The following is a 20,347-nucleotide window of genomic DNA, read 5'->3' as shown; positions in this document are numbered from 1 at the left end:
AGATGGTATTGGAATATGTTTTTTTTTATGATGACTTGAGATCAATTAAGGTCCTCGGAATTGGGACAAATTAGTCGCAGAAAATAAAAAGTATCAGAAAAGAAGACAAACAAACACATTTTACATGCACGATTTATTTTACAGTTATGGGTAACTGGGATTTAATAAAACAGAAATCATCCCACATTCTCATGTCCATATTATATAATTTACATCAAACAACGTTGTCTCTCTAGTCTAATGACATATAACATGGCTTACATTGCTGAACACAAAATAACCATGAGCATTGTTGTGGAGAATATAGGTAATAACATAAACATCTGTCCCTCCACATTAAAAATAAAATGATTTTTAAAAATCCCACCAGCTGCACCACCCTCTAGGAGTGCATCATTTGAGCAGCACATTCCATTTCTGTTCAGATGTAATGTGAAACCAGACCATAGTTTTATTGAGTTTAATCAATGCTGCTAAAGTTTCTACTCCCAGAGGGCTGTGTGGCTGATGGGATGTGTACATGTTTTTATATATAGTGGTACAAGTACGTGAACGAGGCATATTATCTTCTTACTTATGTTATTACTTCGCAAAGCATTTTAAGACCATGTTACGAACAACTCCATTAACTGTGTGATTTCCAAAATTTGAGATCTCCCTCTTTGTGTTAGACCTATCATCTTTGGAATGGAGGGGATTGATGGGCAGTTTTATACAGTATTAAGTACTGTACTCTTTGGTTCTTTCGGTAAAGTCACGTAGGTAGAAAAATAAAATATAATTTTTTCGTTTTATTTAATTTTTCTACCTACGTGACTTTACCGATTTAACCAAAGAGCATGGATTCCTGCAGTCACGAAAGCTTCAACTCAAGACTTAGTACTGTGTTTTGTGTAAGGTGGTGTAGTGGGCAAAGAAGTGTGCTATGTACCAGACGACTGAATTTGATTCCTGGCCACATCTATTATCAGTGGTGAGTGATATCGGAATTGATTTGTGCCTCCCCCTTCACCAACAGACATTGACCAGCATGCTTAAGTATGGTCAAACAACCAGCATTCGTGGTTTTATTTAAATTGGTGAAAATCCCTAAACATTTTAATGTGCATTATTTTTCTGTACTGAATGAATATAATATATAGTTCTTTGTCAATCTCCTGCTGGATGTCATGGGGAGCCTGTCATCCAGCAGGAGATTGACAAAGAGCTATATATTATATTTATTCAGTACAGAAAAATAATGCACGTTAAAATGTTTAGGGATTTTCACCAATTTAAATAAAACCACGAATGCAGGTGCTTTAGAATGTAGTTTAATATTGACACATTATTAACCGTGGGAGATAGTGAGTGGCAAGTGTAAATGGAAGACAGATGGGACCCAACATAGGATACCAAAGAATTACTGTTTTTAAACAATCCATAGACCCCTTTGGTGTACTCATACTGCTGTTTAACCATCAGTATGAGTACACCAACATTAATCCATCCTCCGCATAATCCACGTCCCTCTATGCAACAAAGTTAATTCGCCCCGAGTCCTAAATAATAGGCTCCTCCAGCGCTTATTGGTTGCCCGACATTTTTAAACATCTACACATGCCTGCTTAAACTTCCAGGAAATGTGCATAAGCGGACGACCTGACCCTATGTACATACTCAAGCTCGCACCACAGCTGAAGTTGAAGCAACCTTCGCATCAGATCGAAACATCATGGCGGAATACTTTCAGAGGTGGCACCTAAAGCCAAACCCGAAAATGATGCAACATCCGCATTTCATTTAGACAAACAAAAGTTCCCATATTGAACTGAACGTATCCTGCTGTGGCACGTACACCTTCCATCACCATCTGAAAAAGAGGGTCACTGAAAAACGAAGACACGTCCATAAACAGGCCAGCCCGAGTTGGCGAGCAGATGCTTAGGTGTTGCGATTTCTTCTATCGCATTGGCATATTTCTGTATGGAGTACTGCACCATTATCCCGGTGAGAAATGTCCATATCCAGCTTATATACATGTAGCTAAACCGGAATGTCCACATTTTCTGGAGCCCTACAGTTCATGCCGCTACCCTGACTCTCAGGACTACCGAATATCCCTACAGGCCAAGGGAGATGTTGACACTTCACGCACATATGGAAAATCAAGGATACTTCTGCCGGCGAACATGGTCACCTAAACCAGAGAAGAGAACACACAATGGTGCACTGCCCTGAATACAAGTTGGAACGAAGCATGCCAGTACTCCACAAACACTCAAGACAATGAAATTCAGTGGCTAGCTGACCTCAAATTAAACATCTAATTGTTTATATGTGTAGGGGTGTTGTGGGAAGGTAACACACAGTGTGGGAAGGTAACACACAGTCACACCATGGTGGCTATAACCACGTCAGCTATAGCCCCGCCCTCAGTGGTGTATGGGTATAAAGGGCGGGGAGCCAGAGAGCTCGGGGCAGTGTGTTGGGGCCAAGAATGAAGAACAAGTGAAGAAGGAAGACTGGCTAGATAGACCCTGGGACTTCCCTGACCGCTGTCCTTTTGAGGACCGGCAGGATAAGCCAGTGGTGCGGCCCCAGAGCCTCAGAGCCGGAGCCCTTTTAAGGGTCGGTCTGGTTGGTGGGGTGCCGTGATTTGTGCTTGACCAGGGCCAGATCAGATAGCCTCCTCTTGCGCCTGTAGCGGAGGAACTGGGAGCACAGGAAATAGGCTAGATAGCCTAGGGGGTGTCCCAGCGTGTATATGGGTGAAGGGACCGTTACCTCTTCCAGTGTAACCCTTGTTAAGCTTGAATAAACAGTGCTGCCTCTACTCCACCATCTCCATGTCCCATGAACCCACTACAACTGATGTCAGGAGTGGTCTTTATAATGGACACAAGACGGCCAAACCGCTCGCAAGAATCTGGGGAGGAAGACGACTCTGCTGGGGCAGCTGGGACAGTGCCAGCAGACTTGGCCGACGATCCCGAAATGCCACAGGCATCCCAACAGCCGCCGCAGCTGGAAGAGTGGCCGCCGTTAGGGGACGGGTTATGGGCGGCTCACTCCCATCTTGCCGAGCTGCTATACTCCGTGGCATCCACGCTGGAAGAAATTAACCGCGCGGGGCTGGGGGTGCCGATGCGGCATGGCGAAGAACGCCGGTCAACAGCTGTTCCCGCCAGCACACAGCTGCCAGAATTTGGATTCGCCGCCATGGCAGTGTCTACTACGGAGATTGGAGGGCCACAGCACCACGTGGACAGCGGGGACCAATCACCGGCCGTAACGTCATCACCGATGGACGTTCGCCGCCAGGACCAATCGGCAGGCGCAACGTCATCAACTGTGCGACCGCCGATGGGGACCCCCATCCCCTCCAGTGATGACAATAACGGCGGGAACGACGCGCAGCAGCTGTTGGAAACGGAGCCATCATTCCAACAGCGCTTGCCTGTGTTAAAATAATTTGTGTCTGACGGGGGCGACTGGGGGGCCTTTGAACGTCGCTTCCTCGCCCATCAAGAGATGTCCGGGTGGACGGACAACGAGGCACTGCGTGCCTTGCCGGCCACGTTGGATGATGACGCTCTCACCACCCTCATCACGGCCCCCGAGTCGGCGCGTGCTACACTGCAGTCGGCGCTCTAAGTCCTCTCCACTGTCTACGGGCCGCCATCGGACTGTCGCCAACTGTTCCACGAGCTGTGCAGGGGCCAGAAAGAGTCGCCGCTTGCGTACTGCATGGCTCTCCTGGCCCTTGCAAAAACGGCTATCCTGCGCATGGACTGCGAGGGAGTGGACGCGATGGTTACAGAAACATTTCTGGCACTAGCTAAGGACTTGCAGATCGTTGTCATCGCAGCGGACGACGCGGACATGTGTTCCTTATGGGACATGTGGGGACCGACCCCCCAACTTGGCCACGTTCCATTGAGGACGATAGCTGGATGGATGGACTGTGTTCAGGAACGAACGATCTATCCGACTTCCAGCGTGCCGGATTACGGAACCTTTTTATTGAATTCGCTGACGTCTTTAGCAAGCACAAATATGATATTGGGTGCACGAATTTGCTGCGACACCACATCGACACAGGTGCAAATGCCCCGGTTCGTCAGAATCCTTTTCGGTTGAGCCCTGCCGAAAAGGATCATGTTAAAACGGCTGTGGACGACATGTTGGCTGCGGAAATGATGTCTCCTTCCACCAGTCCGTGGGGGGCACCCATAGTGCTTGTAAAAAAGCACGATGGGTCCTTGAGATTTTGTGTGTACTTTTGTCGCCTAAATAAAATCTCGGTGGCCGATGCATATCCTTTCCCCCGAATGGACGAAGCTCTGGATGCTCTAGCAGGGGCACGATTTTTCTCTACATTGGACTTGTTGTCAGGATTCTGGCAACTTCCATTGGATGACGAGTCCAGACCAAAGACTGCATTCTGTACACCACACAGCCTATTTCAATTTAACTGGTTGCCTATGGGATTACACTCCGCTCCGGCGACATTTCAGCGCCTTATGGAACTGGTTTTGGCTGGCTTACAATGGGACGTTTGTCTGATCTATCTGGACGATGTAATTCTATTTAGCAAAACGTTTGACGAACACCTTTTGAGATTGCGCGCCGTGTTCCTCAAAATGCCGCTGTAAATTTAAAATTCAAACCACAGAAGTGCCACTTGCTCCAAGAATCCGTGCGGTATTTAGGGCACATCGTGAACCATTCGGGCATATCCACCGATCCCGCAAAAACGCAGTGTGTCAGCTCCTGGCCGACCCCCACCTCGGTGGCTGAGGTCAGGAGTTTCATTGGGTTCGCATCTTATTACCGGTGGTTCGTTGCAGACTTCGCGACCATTGATACACCTTTACATGCTCTGATGGCAAAGGAAGTGAAATTTCACTGGGGCTAGGTCGAGGAGATCGCTTTCCGTTCCTTCACGACGCTTTCGTGGGGGCCCCACCATTGAGCTACCCCGATTTTTCCAAACCCTTCCCTCTCGATACGGACGCCAGCAATATGGGTATTGGGGGTGTGCTCTGACAGGTTGTCGGTGGTGTGGAGCGCGTTGTGGCTTATGGCAGTAGGGTATTGTCTCCGGCAGAGCAGAGATACTGCGTCACCCGTCGGGAGCTGTTAGCCATTGTATTTTTTATACAACAATATCGGCCATATCTGTATGGCCGGCACTTCACCGTCCGTACAGACCATGCGGCATTGCAATATGCCTTGCGGGTGGAACAGCCTTTGGGGCAATTGTCTCAATGGCTCGAGGTCCTTCAGGACTATGATTTCACAACCACATATCGGAAGGGTGTTCGACACACTAATGCAGACGCGCTGTCTCGCCTGCTACCTGCCTCAGATTGCGCTTGTCTCATGGGATCGGGGCATTGTAAGCCGCCAGATGACAGCCCCGCTGTAAATATTCCGATTCTTGCTGCTGCCACTGAGGGCCCTTTGTTTGCGGGTCCTATTGAGCAGTGGGGAGAGGACTCCTTGCTGGGATTGTCTGTTACGGAATGGGGGTGCCTCCAGACAGAGGACGCGTCCCTCCTCGCGTTGCGTCGTCGTGCAGGGGGTTCCATGAGGGGGGTGACGGGGGTTGATTCGTTCGGGCTGCACCAGGGGCTCCTTATGCATTGGGATGGGTAGGCCCGCCGTCACAGGCTGGTGGTGCCTTCTGCTCTGCGGGGTAAGGCCGTGTGGGCTGCTCACGAGCGACTTTTGCACCTAGGGACCCACAAGACCCTTGCCATGCTCCAGCTGGATTTCTTCTGGCCGGGCATGGCAAGGGATGTGGATGACCTCCTGGATGCATGTACTCAGTGCGCCCAACGGAAGCCACCAGCGAGGGGCGCCTGTCCGCCGATATAATCTATTACGGTCTCTCGAGTTAATGAACTCATTGCACTCGATATATTGGGGCCCTTCCCTGCGACCCCTAGGGGTAATAAGTACCTGCTGGTTGGCGTAGAATACTTTACTCGATGGCCTATGGCATGGCCCCTCGTCAACCAGTCAGCAGCAGCCATTGCCGAGGCCTTTGTCCAGGGCTATGTCCTCGACAAAGGTGTTCCCGAACGGCTGCTGACTGACCAAGGGAAGAACTTCTCTAGCGTCCTTCTGCACGAGGTGTGTGCACTCCTCGGTACTAAAAAAATCCGTACTTCCCCCTATCACCCACAAACGGATGGAATGGTGGAACGCCTTCATAGGACCCTCACGTCCATGTGGTGTCACCAAGTGTGTGACTCCCAGACCGATTGGGACCTTCAGATCCCGGGGGTTTTGGCTGCCTACAGAATGGCTCCTCATGCGGCGACCAGATTCTCACCATTCTTTCTGATGTACGGTCGCGATGTTGATCCACCTATTGAGACTCAGCTGCGGGTTTCCAAACCAAACAAAAAATCAAAATTGGCCGACCATGTCAAATTTAATATCCTGAGGTTGACCGAGGCGCGAGAGGCAGCCGCCCAAACTCTAATTTCCAACAGAAGGCTAACAAGAGGTTGTGATCGCGCCAGTCACGCACACATGCGTGGAGACCAGGTCACAGAGCCTGGCTGCACTGCCCTCAAGTACCTCGGCGAAATTTTTGCGGCCATGGAGGGGTCCTTGGAAATTGTGCAGATCATGCGGCCACAGTGTATTCATATTCAGTGGGGAAACGTCGCTGGTATGTACATCCCTCGCGCCTGAAGCCATTTGTAGCACCGCGCGTTCCTCCACCACATTACACAGGCCGAGCATGTGATGTGTCCGCTGACTCCCAGACGGCGACTTCACCGCCTGCCCCTGAAATGCCACTAACTGTTCCATCTTCAGGTGCCTCGAGAATGACGGCCTCCCAGCCGCCTGCGCCACCCGGCGGGGACGGGGATTGTCCTCCCAGGATGCCGGAGGGTTGCGCACCCGAACGGATAGCGCCCACCGCCGGCCCGACCGGTTTCCCCCTCTACGATGGCCCCGCAAAACGGACTCGCACCAAAACGCCGGTTTTTGTAATGTTGCCTTCTGGTTGCACTTGTTCTGTTCACACTGTTCTACTCACCTGTTAAGTCTCCTTTTGCTGCGCTGACGGGTGGCTCCGGTTGAATGCGGGGGGGGGGGGGGGGGGAATGTATATGCTGTATATAGTGTATCTTTGTATAGGTGGGTTGGGTTATTTATTGGGGCTTTTGGTTGTTATGAGGCACACACGGTTGGGGTTTTGTTGCATTGTTTATTGTTCAATATTGTTGCAGCCGGGACGGCTGCAGGCTGTACAGGAGGGAGTGATGTAGGGGTGTTGTGGGAAGGTAACACACAGTGTGGGAAGGTAACACAGTCACACCTGTAGGGGTGTTGTGGGAAGGAAACACACAGTGTGGGAAGGTAACAAACAGTCACACCATGATGGCTACAACCACGTCCGCTATAGCCCCGCCCTCAGTGGTGTATGGGTATAAAGGGCGGGGAGCCAGAGAGCTCGGGGCAGTGTGTTGGGGCCAAGAATGAAAAACCAGTGAAGAAGGAAGACCGGCTAGATAGACCCTGGGACTTCCCTGACCGCTGTCCTTTTGAAGGCTGGCAGGGTAAGCCAGTAGTGCGGCCCCAGAGCCTCAGAGACAGAGCCCTTTTAAGGGTCGGTCTGGTTGGTGGGGTGCCGTGATCTGTGCTTGACCAGGGCCAGATCAGATAGCCTCCTCTAGCGCCTGTAGCGGAGGAACTGGGAGCACAGGAATTAGGCTAGATAGCCTAGGGGGTGTCCCAGCGTGTATATGGGTGAAGGGGCCATTACCCCTTCGAGTGTAACCCTTGTTAAGCTTGAATAAACAGTGCTGCTTCTACGCCACCATCTCCGTGTCCCGTGAACCCACTTCATATGTGTCAGCCATATGGAATAATAATAAGTTAGTTTATCAGCTGGTTGTGTGTTGTAACATTCTGACCTGCCCCGACTGGACATCTGTGAATAAGAGCTGTATGGCTCATCGGATTCCTCCAGTATAAATACATGATCTGATTCTGTGTGTTGTGGAGTAAGGTGTGGGTACTTCCAGATTTAAAGCTTTCGTGACTGCAAGGATCCATACTCTTTGGGTCTATTCGGTAAAGTCACGTAGGTAAAAAATAAAACAACAAAAATCACGACGTTTCGGCTACAACAGAAGTGGCCTTCATCAGGTGAAGGGACCAGACTGTCTAGGGGACAGTGCTGGAGTGAACACAGCCAAGCTCAGACCGCGACCTTTAAGCTGTGTGAGAGGAATGGTATTTTTTCAAGTAGTGGTATCCCAAACTTTCGCAGCTGCTTAAATTCCCTTTTCACACCATCAATATGTAAACTCCCCCCTCCCCTCCCCCCTCGCCGACCTGCACATGTTCACCCCCTCTACACCGTTCATCATGCTAAGTCCGCCAATTAAAAGCAAATTTTTATGTTAATTCCTTTGTCAAGGCGCTCTGTTTCCTCTCACACAGCTTAAAGGTCGCGGTCTGAGCTTGGCTGTGTTCACTCCAGCGCTGTCCCCTAGACAGTCTGGTCCCTTCACCTGATGAAGGCCACTTGTGTTGTGGCCGAAGCGTCGTGATTTTTGTTGTTTTATTTTTTACCTACGTGACTTTACCGAATAGAACCAAAGAGTGTGGGTACTTCCACCTATGAACAAATTTCTGGTCATTGTGGAAGAGTTGGCCAATTTACTCTATGGAGGGGCTCTCTAGAGCTCCCTGTCGTGGAGGTCAATGCACTAGTAATAGCGTCACGGTGAGAAGATGTTAACTACATCACCGGGTATACAGGAGGTTATGGGTTCGATCCCGACCCTGACACCTGCATATTTGGAGTTTCCATGTTCTCCCCACATTTAGAAACAATTTCCACGTGATAAGCCACTTTGTTGAGCTATCATTTGTGGCCAGGTCGCTTCTAAAAAAGAGTTATATAACTCAGTGGGCCATATATGCTCAAATAAAAAATAGTTTTTGAAAGTAAAAAAAACAATTGCCGCACATATCTCGCTACACTCCGATTGGGACTCCACCTTGCATGCCTAAACACCCTTTGTAAATATTTATCTATACTCAACCCCTAAAGAACCCACCAATGGTTTCTGTCACCCCCATTACATTTCAGATTACTTATTAACACCTACAGACGCACATGGTGTTATCTGTCTGTCATGTTAGCAGAACATAAAACAATTTGTTTCAGGACAGGTGAAGTAACTAAGTTTACTGCTTTTTTCTGGTATCCCGATGATGCAAACAGTTACCTGTGAATTGCCATGACTGGTAAAATGGAGTCATTCTAGAGCTGGGTACATTTGCAGCCACTACTCTAAAAACACTCAAACCAGGGACTCGAGGAACCAAAGACATAAGACTGATAAACCCTCAAAAGCTTTATTTCCAGTCAGGCATAATAAGACAAGCGCAGAGGACCTACCAGCCCAACCTTAAAGTCTCTATTTTCCCACTTCAGATTCGTATTTAAATACCTCTCAACCCCGAGGCCAGCTTGTTAACTCTCTCGCCTAGTATACATGAAGTCGTAGGTTCGATCCCGATCCTGAAACCTGCTATACATTTGGAGTTTGTGTGTTCGCCTCGTGGTGGTGTGGATTTTTATCTCGGTCCTCCGCTTTTTTGCTCTACATTTAGAATCAACATGCGTTTAGAGTTTTTGGCTGTTATACATTTCCAAGTAATAAGCCACTTCGTTGATCTATTACACTGGTGTACAATTTTTTTCATGTCGTCTGCTTCAGAGATGAAATGTGCTGTTTATTATGGATTTTGATGTGCTGAATTCACATATGACAATTAAAACAACTGATTGGCTACTGTTCCCAAGATATGTAAGTTTTAACATTTTACGTCTATCTGTATTGTGTAGATAGTATAGTTTTACTCATAAATTGTAAACCTAGGTCTTTTCATGTGTTTATGGTTGCTTTACATGATAACATGTTACCTGTCCTGTTCATGTAACACTTTAAAAATCAGCAAAAGGCTTATAGAAATAAAATGTATTATTAAACAAAAGGAAAAACACTATTATGTTTTTTAAGTACATAGTTTAGTCCTTATACAGTGTCTACTCGGCGCTTCTTGGCCTGTCTCTTGTATTCATTAAATGGAGCATCTCTTGTCACTGTCCAGCAATAGTCTGCAAGCATTGATGGGCTCCATTTGCCTTGATAGATTTTCTCCATTGTTGTAATGTCCTGGTGAAATTGCTCGCCATGCTCGTCGCTCGCTGGGAAAAAATCTAGATGAGAGTGCAAAAAATGTATCTTTAGTCACATGTTGCAACCAAGGCTTTTGTATGCCTTGAGGAGGTTTTCCACCAACTTCCTGTAGTTGTATGCTTTGTTTGCGAGAAAATGTGTTGCCACTAACTGGAAGGCGTTCCATGCCGTTTTTTCCTTGTCATGCAGTGCACTGTCAAATACATCATCTCGAATAAGTTCACGAATCTGAGAACCAACAAAGACACCTTCCTTTATCTAAAGCTTCACTTAACCATGGACATTTTCCACGGAGGGACTTGAAAGCTGCTTGTGTTTTGTCCATGGCTTTGATGTGTGATGGTGGTAACAAAATCTTCCTTGATTCAAAAAGTGGGGGATGCTCAACATTTTTCCTCCCAGGCTCCAATGACTGTCGGAGTGGCCAATCTATCTTGATGTGGTGGGAATCTCTCGGGCGACTATCCCATTCGCAGAGAAAACAGCATTACTTTGTGTATCCAGTCTGCAGACCAAGCAAGAGAGCAACAACCTTCAAATTGCCACAAAGCTGCCACTGATGTTGGTCATAGCTTATGCACCTCAAAAGATGTTTCATGTTGTCATAGGTTTCCTTCATATGGACTGCCTGACCAACTGGAATTGATGGCAGAACATTGCCAATATGCAGCAAAACAGCTTTAAGACTCATCTTCGATTAATCAACGAACAGTCTCCACTCATCTGGATCATGAATGATGTTGAGGGCTGCCATCACACCATCGATGTTGTCGGCTACAAGATCACCTTGCATGAAGAAGAATGGGACAATATCCTTTTGACAGTCACAGAACATGGAAACCCTAACATAACCTGCCAGGAGATTCCACTGCTGCAGTCTGGAGCCCAACAGCTCTGCCTTACTCTTGGGTAGTTTCAAATCCCTGACAAGGTCTTTCAGTTCACCTTGTGTTATGAGGTGTGGTTCAGAGGAGGAGGATGGTAGAAAATCTGGGCCATGTGACTTTGATGGTTCAGGACCAGAAGTTTCATCCTCTTCCTTGTCTGACTCAAGTGAGGATGATTTTGGAGCATCAAAAACCGGCAGTCCTTCTCCGTGGGATACTGGGGTATAGCTGATGGAATGTTTGGATAAAGCAGTCCACTTTTCCTTCTTTGACACACCTTTCCCAACTGGAGGTGGCATGCAGAGTAACAATTGCTTATATGATCTGTTAGCTCTCTCCAAATCATTAGCACTCCAAAAGGCATGGATTTCCTTTTCCTGTTCAACCACTGGCGAAGATTTGTTGCACAAGTATTGCAGCATATGTGTGGGTCCCACATCTTGTCTTTGTCTCCAATTTTGCAGCCAAAATAAAGATGATAGGCTTTCATAACCATAGTGGTTATACTGTGCTGTTGCGATGAAAACATCACTTCACCACAAACATAGCAGAAGCTATCTGCTTTGTTCACACAAGTACGAGGCATCTGTGCTCTCTTTGGCTGAACAGAAATGGGTCTTCTTCTTGGTTCTTTCGGTAAAGTCACATAGAATGGAAACAAAGTAATAAAAATAAAACATAATAAAATAAACTTCTCACGACGTTTCGGCCACAACACAAGTAGCCTTCTTCAGGTGAAGGAACAGAACTGTCAGGACGACAGCGCTTCAATGAATGCTGCTAAGATTTGTAGCGTCTTTTAAGCTAGGTGAGAGAAGTGAAGCGCCTTGACAAAGGAGTTTACATATCAAACAGGATAATTTAGCATTGAAATAGCTGAGGGATTAGCTTGTGACTGGTCACAGAAATAGCTATGTTAAAGTCAAAGTTTACATATTAACAGAGGCATTTAGTATATGGACGCTAAAGGGCTGCAACTACCCAACTATCATACAGTAAACCGATGTAAAAAAACTAGTATAAATTACATCAATATAATAAATGTACTCAATATATTCTTCTGTTAATAGCTCAGCTTATTGAAGAATATATTGAGTACATTTATTAAAAGTCGCACCCCAAGGTGTACAGAGAATGGCTCCGACTCCCGGCCACGTAGTTTTACCCGGGCCTGCTCACCATCATGAAGGTCCTTAATGATCGTGAGCAGAGGGTCAGGGACTCCGAAAGCATGAAGAAATACCCAGAGCCCAGGCCTACTGATGGTATCATAGGCCTTGACCAGGTCAATAAAGCAGAGATGTAGTTCTTGTTGGAATTCCCTACACCTCTGCTGTAGCAGACGGACAGAAAATATGCCATCTGTATTAGACCGCCCTTTCCTGAAACCGCATTGGGGCTCCGCAAGCCTCTCCTCAGCGTGCCTACCAAGGCGATGTTGAATAATCCTTGCCAGGACCTTTCCCGGCACACTGAGGAGTGAGATGCCCCTGTAGTTGTTACAGTCTGTGCGGTCCCCCTTCTTAAAGAGGGGGACCATCAGGGCATCCTTCCAGTCCTGCGGAACCCGTCCAGTTGTCCAGACTGTTATGATGTCATGTAGGACAGTCTGTGCACAAACGCCACCCTCCCTCAGCATTTTACTTGGGAGATCATCTCTGTCCGGTGCCGTTGCTGGTCTCAGACTCTGAATCGCCTTCAGTACTTCCTCAACAGATGGCACCTCAGCCAGCCACTCACAGGGGGTGGCTTCCAATATTTGAGGCACCGCAGCCTCAGCAGGGTCATCCCCACTTTGTCCCACGTTGTTATCCAGGCTGAGGGATGTCCCCTCCCCTAGGACCTAACAAATGCTCAGCAAATTTGCAAACCTGTTCCTGGGGGTCAGAGATTGGATCACCTTTTTTCCCCTAATTATGGTAATAGGTGTGGTGCTGCAGGTTACTTTTTTGATGGAATTAAAGAGCGATTTGTGATCGCGGGCCATTGAGGCAGACTCCATCTCCTCAGCAACCCGCGACCACCACCCATCCTTGCAACGCCTCACGGCTCTCCGAACTTCCGAGCAAAGGCTGCGGTAAGCCTCATGACTCTCCGATGTGTGATGCTGTAGCCGATGACAGTGGACCTGTCGCTTTTTCTCAGCCAGCTTGAACATCTCCTCTGTCAGCCAGGGTTTCTGGGGAGGTCTGGACCGTGTCCCCAAAGCAGCCATTGCAGCTGCATGAGCAACAGTCCTAAACCTTGCCCATTTCCCCTCAACATCAGGAGTAGGGGACGATGCCAACCCCAGCCGCAAGTGATGATTAAATTCTCGCTTGCAACTTTCATCAGCTAGCTGAGACCATGCCACTAAGGGGTTGAATGGGGTCCTCGGTGTACACCTACCACTGGAGTGGAAGAATGGCAGGTGCTTCTTACAGATGACAAGTCGATGGTCAGTGAGCAGATCAGCTCCACGGTAGGTCCTGGTGTCAAGGAAGTGGGCCCGCATCTGCTGTTCCGTCACTATGTAGTCCAGCGGATGTTCTTGCTTGGACCCGGTATGAATCCATGATGTTGTGTGGATGTGCCGATGCTGGAACAGCGTGTTGGTAATTACAAGCCCATGGGCTGCATAAAAATCTAGAAACCTCCTGCCGTTGTTATTGAGTTGATCTGGCCCTCTGTGTGTGTATCTGTGTGTGTCTCTCTGTGTCTCTCTCTGTGTGTGTTTCCCTAGGCGTGTCTCTCTATGTGTCTCTTTGTTTGTGTATCTCTCTTTCTCTCTGTCTGTGTCTCTCTCTGTCTGTGTGTGTCTCTCTATATGTGTCTCTCTCTCTTTGTGTGTCTCTGTGTGTGTGTCTCTTTGTGTGTGTACCTGTTGGTGTGTGTCTCTCTCTCGATTTCCCTCGATGTGATGTTATCCCTCGTTTGTTTCCCTCAGTTTCTAACGAGCTGGATGTAGCACTAGCAGAGCCACCGTTGCGTTGGTTCGTTTACATTGACATGCTAATCTCTCACAATTCAATGGCCACCTCCTCAGCTCGTCGTCGTCGTGGAGGTCATCCTCCCTTCCCCCCCCCCCATCTCGGTTCCCCTCTTTGGATTTCTCACTCGCTTAGGCACAATCCCTAGCCCCCACTCTCTTGCCCGATGCGGCAACCCCGCCTCCCCCCCCCCCTCTCGGCTATACATAAGGACTTGCTTCAGCAGCCTGTCTCTCTCTCTCACCTGAAGACGGTTGCTCTTTTTTTGCGATCGAAACGTCGTGATCTATTATTTTTTCTACCTACATGACTTTACCGAAAGAACTGAAGAGCACAGAGGGTTGTAAGCCTAGTTATGATTGCATCATCTATGACTTCGAGGAATAACATAAGGAACGAAACAGGTGGACTTCTGCGCAAATATGGCTGTTGCCTGATGAAGCTAGTTGTAATTACTGGCGAAACGTCGTACTCAGATGGTAAATGTTGTGGATTGGCTCTCCAACACACCGGTGTGCTGTACAAGAATACCTTGCACTTTCGACTGGTTAGGGACCAGAGCATGGACGAATGTCAAAAATGGATGAATATCAAAGCAGGGCCTTTACAGTGAGGGAAAAAAGTATTTGATCCCCTGCTGATTTTGTACGTTTGCCCACTAACAAAGAAATGATCAGTCTATAGTTTTAATGGTAGGTTTATTTGAACAGTGAGAGACAGAATAACAAAAAAATCCAGAAAAACGCATGTCAAAAATGTTATAAATTGATTTGCATTTTATTGAGGGAAATAAGTATTTGACCCCCTCTCAATCAGAAAGATGTCTGGCTCCCAGGTGTCTTTTATACAGGTAACGAGCTGAGATTAGGAGCACACTCTTAAAGGGAGTGCTCCTAATCTCAGCTTGTTACCTGTATAAAAGACACTTGTCCACAGAAGCAATCAATCAATCAGATTCCAAACTCTCCACCATGGCCAAGACCAAAGAGCTCTCCAAGGATGTCAGGGACAAGATTGTAGACCTACACAAGGCTGGCATGGGCTACAAGACCATTGCCAAGCAGCTTGGTGAGAAGGTGACAACAGTTGGTGCAATTATTCACAAATGGAAGAAACACAAAAGAACTGTCAATCTCCCTCGGCCTGGGGCTCCATGCAAGATCTCACCTCGTGGAGTTGCAATGGTAATACACTACGCCGTGAAGGACTGAAATCCTGCAGCGCCCGCAAGGTCCCCCTGCTCAAGAAAGCACATATACATGCCCGTCTGAAGTTTGCCAATGAACATCTGAATGATTCAGAGGACAACTGGGTGAAAGTGTTGTGGTCAGATGAGACCAAAATGGAGCTCTTTGGCATCAACTCAACTCACCGTGTTTGGAGGAGGAATGCTGCCTATGACCCCAAGAACACCATCCCCACCGTCAAATATGGAGGTGGAAACATTATGCTTTGGGGGTGTTTTTCTGCGAATGGGACAGGACAACTTCACCACATCAAAGGGACGATGGACAGGACCATGTACCGTCAAATCTTGGGTGAGAACCTCCTTCTCTCAGCCAGGGTATTGAAAATAGGTCGTGGATGGGTATTCCAGTATGACAATGACCCAAAACACACGGCCAAGGCAACAAAGGAGTGGCTCAAGAAGAAGCACATTAAGGGCCTGGAGTAGCCTAGCCAGTCTCCAGACCTTAATCCCATAGAAAATCTGTGGAGGGAGCTAAAGGTTCGGGTTGCCAAACGTCAGCCTCGAAACCTTAATGACATGGAGAAGATCTGCAAAGAGGAGTGGGACAAAATCCCTCCTGAGATGTGTGCAAACCTGGTGGCCAACTATAAGAAACCTCTGACCTCTGTGATTGCCAACAAGGGTTTTGCCACCAAGTACTAAGTCGTGTTTTTCAGGGGGGTCAAATACTTATTTCCCTCATTAAAATACAAATCAATTTATAACATTTTTGACATGCGTTTTTCTGGATTTTTTGTTGTTGTTATTCTGTCTCTTACTGTTCAAATAAACCTATCATTAAAATTATAGACTGATCATTTCTTTTTTTTCTTCTTTGGTTCTTTCGGTAAAGTCACATAGAATGAGAATAAAATAATAAATTGATAAAATAAAATAACACAATAATATTCTCACGACGTTTTGGCCACAACACAAGCGGCCTTCATCAGGTGAAGGGACGAGACTGTCTGGTAGGACAGCGCTGGAGTGGTCCTACCAGACAGTCTCGTCCCTTCACCTGATGAAGGCCGCTTGTGTTGTGGCCGAAACGTCGTGAGAATATTATTGTGTTATTTTATTTTATCAATTTATTATTTTATTCTCATTCTACGTGACTTTACCGAAAGAACCAAAGAAGATGAATCATTGCAGTCACGAAAGCTTTAAATCGAAATTTGATCATTTCTTTGTAAGTGGGCAAACGTACAAAATCAGCAGGGGATCAAATACTTCTTTCCCTCACTGTATGACACACTTCCAGGTTCAGATTGCATCATTCATTGTTTTGCTCAAAATGCAAGTACTGTCTTAGATTTATTCATAGATCCAGTCAAAGATATATTTTAGTCATTTCTGGTTTAAATTGAGATCCCTTCCCTTTATAACTCACGTATCCATACTCTCACGTATCCTCCGCCATTTCCAGGTCAAGGGTCGAATATACTGACCCAGTAGCATTTCTTGAAAACGAGAGCCAATCAACAATTTAAAGCATCATTTTCATTCTCAGTGACCCAGAATTAGTCAAGTTGGACTACATTTATTTCGGAAGCATTTTGGCTGTAGACTAGTGTTTTTTGTGGCCAGGTCACTTCTTAAAAGAGTTATATCGCTCAGCGGGCCTTACTTGGCAAGAGAAAAAATATTTCATAGTTTATTTTAGTTTATATGAACATATCCCCCAACACGGCATCCCCCCTCATGAGAGACCATAGTATATTCTAACAAAGCACGAATGTCCCCAACTCCTTCCGACGTAGCATGTGACCACCGCATCCCCATCAAACATATATTAACTATTGCTCTGACTTGCCAATATACAACTATGCACAGTTTTTATTTTCCAATTACCATCACTTTCATTGTTCCACTTCAGACTTTGAATCCTCCATTTTTTCACTGCTAATTTCTTCTTAAGATCACTGGACACTCCTTCAGCATTTACCACAAGACTTAGGGACATCATGTCTTCCTGCAGCAGGTGACATCTGCTCAACTTGAGCTGTAGATTTGCATCCCAAATGGTTGCAGATGCTCCCACAACACTAAACGTATGTCAACATTGGGCTGGTAGTGTAGCGGTGAGGGTGGTGCGCTGCGAACCTAGGAATCTGAGTTCAATTCCCACTCGCAGCCAACACCAGTGACGATTATAATCGACCTAGCGGAGGCCCAGGACTGGTTCAGATAATGAATACCTGGTGCGGTGTGTAAACATCACCACCTGGGAGACAAAGGGGGTGGGCGTGGTGCTGGCCACCCACCCTTTCGTGTGCCGTGCCGGCCTTCATATGTGCTCGCTAACAGCACTTTCCCCAACAGTCTGTTAATCCTATACGGGGGATTTTTGTCTTTGTATACGATGCACAAGGCAGGTTTAAACTACAGCCTGGCCACCACACAACCAATAGAAATGATGTGAAGGAAATAATTGAAGAACTTAATGTTGAAAAGTCTGCAAAGTTACATTGAGCAAAACAAAATTAATCTATAAGATGACTTTTAAACAAGTGAAAACATCTGTTGAAGGGATACAATTGGGAAACACGCCAGAGTATATATACCTAGGGCAGTTATTGAAGACAGACCAGGAAAAAAATGATTTAGAAAATAAAGAGGCAAAGCCATAGGCGGAGTTTGACTTCTATATTTGGGGGGGGGGGAGAGGTGCGTTGCGTCCCTCACATTAGGAATCTCGGGTGCATATAATTAATATTTTTTGTAAACTACTGAAAATAAATTAATAAAAGTATCCAGTTTGGGCGCGGTGTTGCCCTCCTCCCTGTGCCCCCCTCCCTGTGCCCCCCTCTGTAAACTCCGCCCATGGGCAAAGGAGAGTGAGCTGGAGTGCTTTTGGGGAAATTACCTTAATATGATGAATAGGGACTCTCCACTCGCATGAAAAACTGGACAAACTAAATTAACCTTTGCCTCAATATCCCCTTTCCTCTTGAGATTAAGGTGTTCTTTATAATCTCGGTTTGATAATCCTACAATAAATGGCAGTGATACAATTATTTGCTGGTGTTAAGAGTGGTGGCTGTATAGTTTATTGCAGTTTAACTTGATACGCTGATTTAAATTAAACATTTTTTATAAGGTATTTGCGATCGCGGTAGGGCAATGCTGTTGAGTTGGGAAATGTACACAACTACCACAATACATCATTGATAGGTTACTGTGATGGTTGCACCACAGTAACCCTCATAAATTCTCACCAATCACCACTCAATGGTACACAATCATCAGCTGCAGAGACTTTGGGACAAAGGGAGCTCCAGAGTGAAACAAATGTGGATTAGTTTCTTTCAAATGCATTATAAAGTGACGAACATGTTTGTACAGTACAAACAAATGAGTTCTGTATATATGAATTACAATATCTGTGCAAGCTGCAAACTGTGCATTTATTTAACTTAAACATCATTAAATCAAATTTTGATTTAAAGCTTTCGTGACTGCAGTAATTCATATTCTTAGTTTTTTCGGTAAAGTCACGTTGAAGAGAAACAACAAAATAATAAAATATATATAAAACAATAAAAAAATTCTCACGACGTTTCGACCATAACTCAAACGGTCATCTTCACACCTGAAGATTGTTTATATATATTTTATTATTTTGTTGTTTCTCTTCAACGTGACTTTACCGAAAAAACTAAGAATATCATTAAATCAATTGATACAGATTTGAGAATACAGTACAACAAAATATGAATGTATGTTCAACTTATTTCGCACCATACGCAACCAACCATGCTAAATGGAGGTGCGGAGGAGAGGGACAACAAAATAAACATCAAAAAGCAGTTCTAAAGAAATTAGTTTTCTGAAAAAGACAAACTCAAATAATAGCTGCTTATGCAATGGACGATACAATTTCCAGCTAGATTTCTACAATCACACTTCTCACGAGTCTTTAAATTTGTATTAATAGGTAATATGAAATTGCTACCAAACGTGCCACAATTGATATGAGTTTGTTCCTTGCCATGGTTAACTTGAACGGTGATACCTGAAATAGTTTTTCGTGATACCTGAACATATCCAGCTCGCGCGAATGAAATGAGGTTACCAGTTTTTTCCCAGACTCTAATTACGCAATTCTGACACATGTCTATGTTCAAAGATCATTGCATTTTTTTACTCGATATCTCAGTAAGAAAATCGAAAATCTTCTCAAATAAACATCCCAAAATTAAACAAAAATTGTAAATGTCTTGCCTCCGCATTTCCCTGCAAATCTGCACCTGCAGGTCTGCACCTGCAGCTCTGCGTTAGCCCTGTCCACTTCTGCGAATTGTGGTTCATGTTCCGCAAAACGTTAATTTAATAATTTGATTTCTGCTGTATTTTATTTTGATAGGATCCAAATCCTAAATTTAATTTTGTAAATCTATAAATGCAAGCTGCCCATAATACATAGAATGTATTGCTTTTCATACCCAGGGTCCCGTTTCAATTACCAACAAGAAGATTAAAAGTTAACTGATAACACGTTTTGCAAAACAGTGATCACTGATAAAAACATCACCCTTGTACATACAGCACCCTTGTACACATTGCACAATACTGCAGTTGGACAACTGACATCAGATACATGCATATTGGCTCCAATAACAAGCGAATGTTTTCTCCCTTTGTCACTGAATCTCTCTATTTTGTATTCGCACATTTTTTTTCCAGATTAGTTTTTTCTCTATTCTCCGTGAAAATGCTTATCGAATATTGTTTCATTATACCACACTGTACTCATGCGCTAAATGTACACGGTCCGAATGTACCTTCCATGAACATGTGTCGAGTCCACACGAAGAGACGTCCCCTCTCTTTGTCCGGTCAGACTGCCAGAAACGTGTGTTGGATCTGCTCCCAGCAAGCAACATATGCCTAGTCAGCCAGTCCTTAACGTGGACCAAGTGTGCCAGTCACAATCACGTGCCAAATATCTTCTTTGAACGGCGCTGTTTATAAATCCTCATTGTGTGATGTGAAAACCCGATGAATCCCCCCACCCTCGTATTATGGACA

The 20,347-nt window shown here is 45.9% G+C and overlaps 1 protein-coding gene across 2 annotated transcripts in view; it reads right to left on the bottom strand.

Moving 5' to 3' along the window:
• Positions 1-20,347, bottom strand: part of LOC116947968 (solute carrier family 15 member 2) — a 46,522-nt gene extending 26,175 nt beyond the window's left edge. The window contains exon 1 of one of the 2 annotated variants that reach the window (XM_032964317.2): positions 20,101-20,347. In XM_032964317.2, coding sequence (XP_032820208.2) covers positions 20,101-20,202 — 102 coding nt within the window. In that variant the 5' untranslated portion in view covers positions 20,203-20,347. The remainder of the gene's footprint in view (positions 1-20,100) is intronic. The other variant, XM_032964318.2, reaches the window with a different exon arrangement.

The sequence above is a fragment of the Petromyzon marinus genome, chromosome 2 (genome assembly GCF_048934315.1).
Source record: "Petromyzon marinus isolate PM22_M1 ecotype Great Lakes invasive population chromosome 2, UKy_Petmar_22M1.pri1.0, whole genome shotgun sequence".
Classification (NCBI taxonomy): Eukaryota; Metazoa; Chordata; class Hyperoartia; order Petromyzontiformes; family Petromyzontidae; genus Petromyzon; species Petromyzon marinus.
The sequence above is the reverse complement of the archived record's forward strand: the minus strand, read 5'-3'. Positions and strand labels throughout refer to the sequence as shown.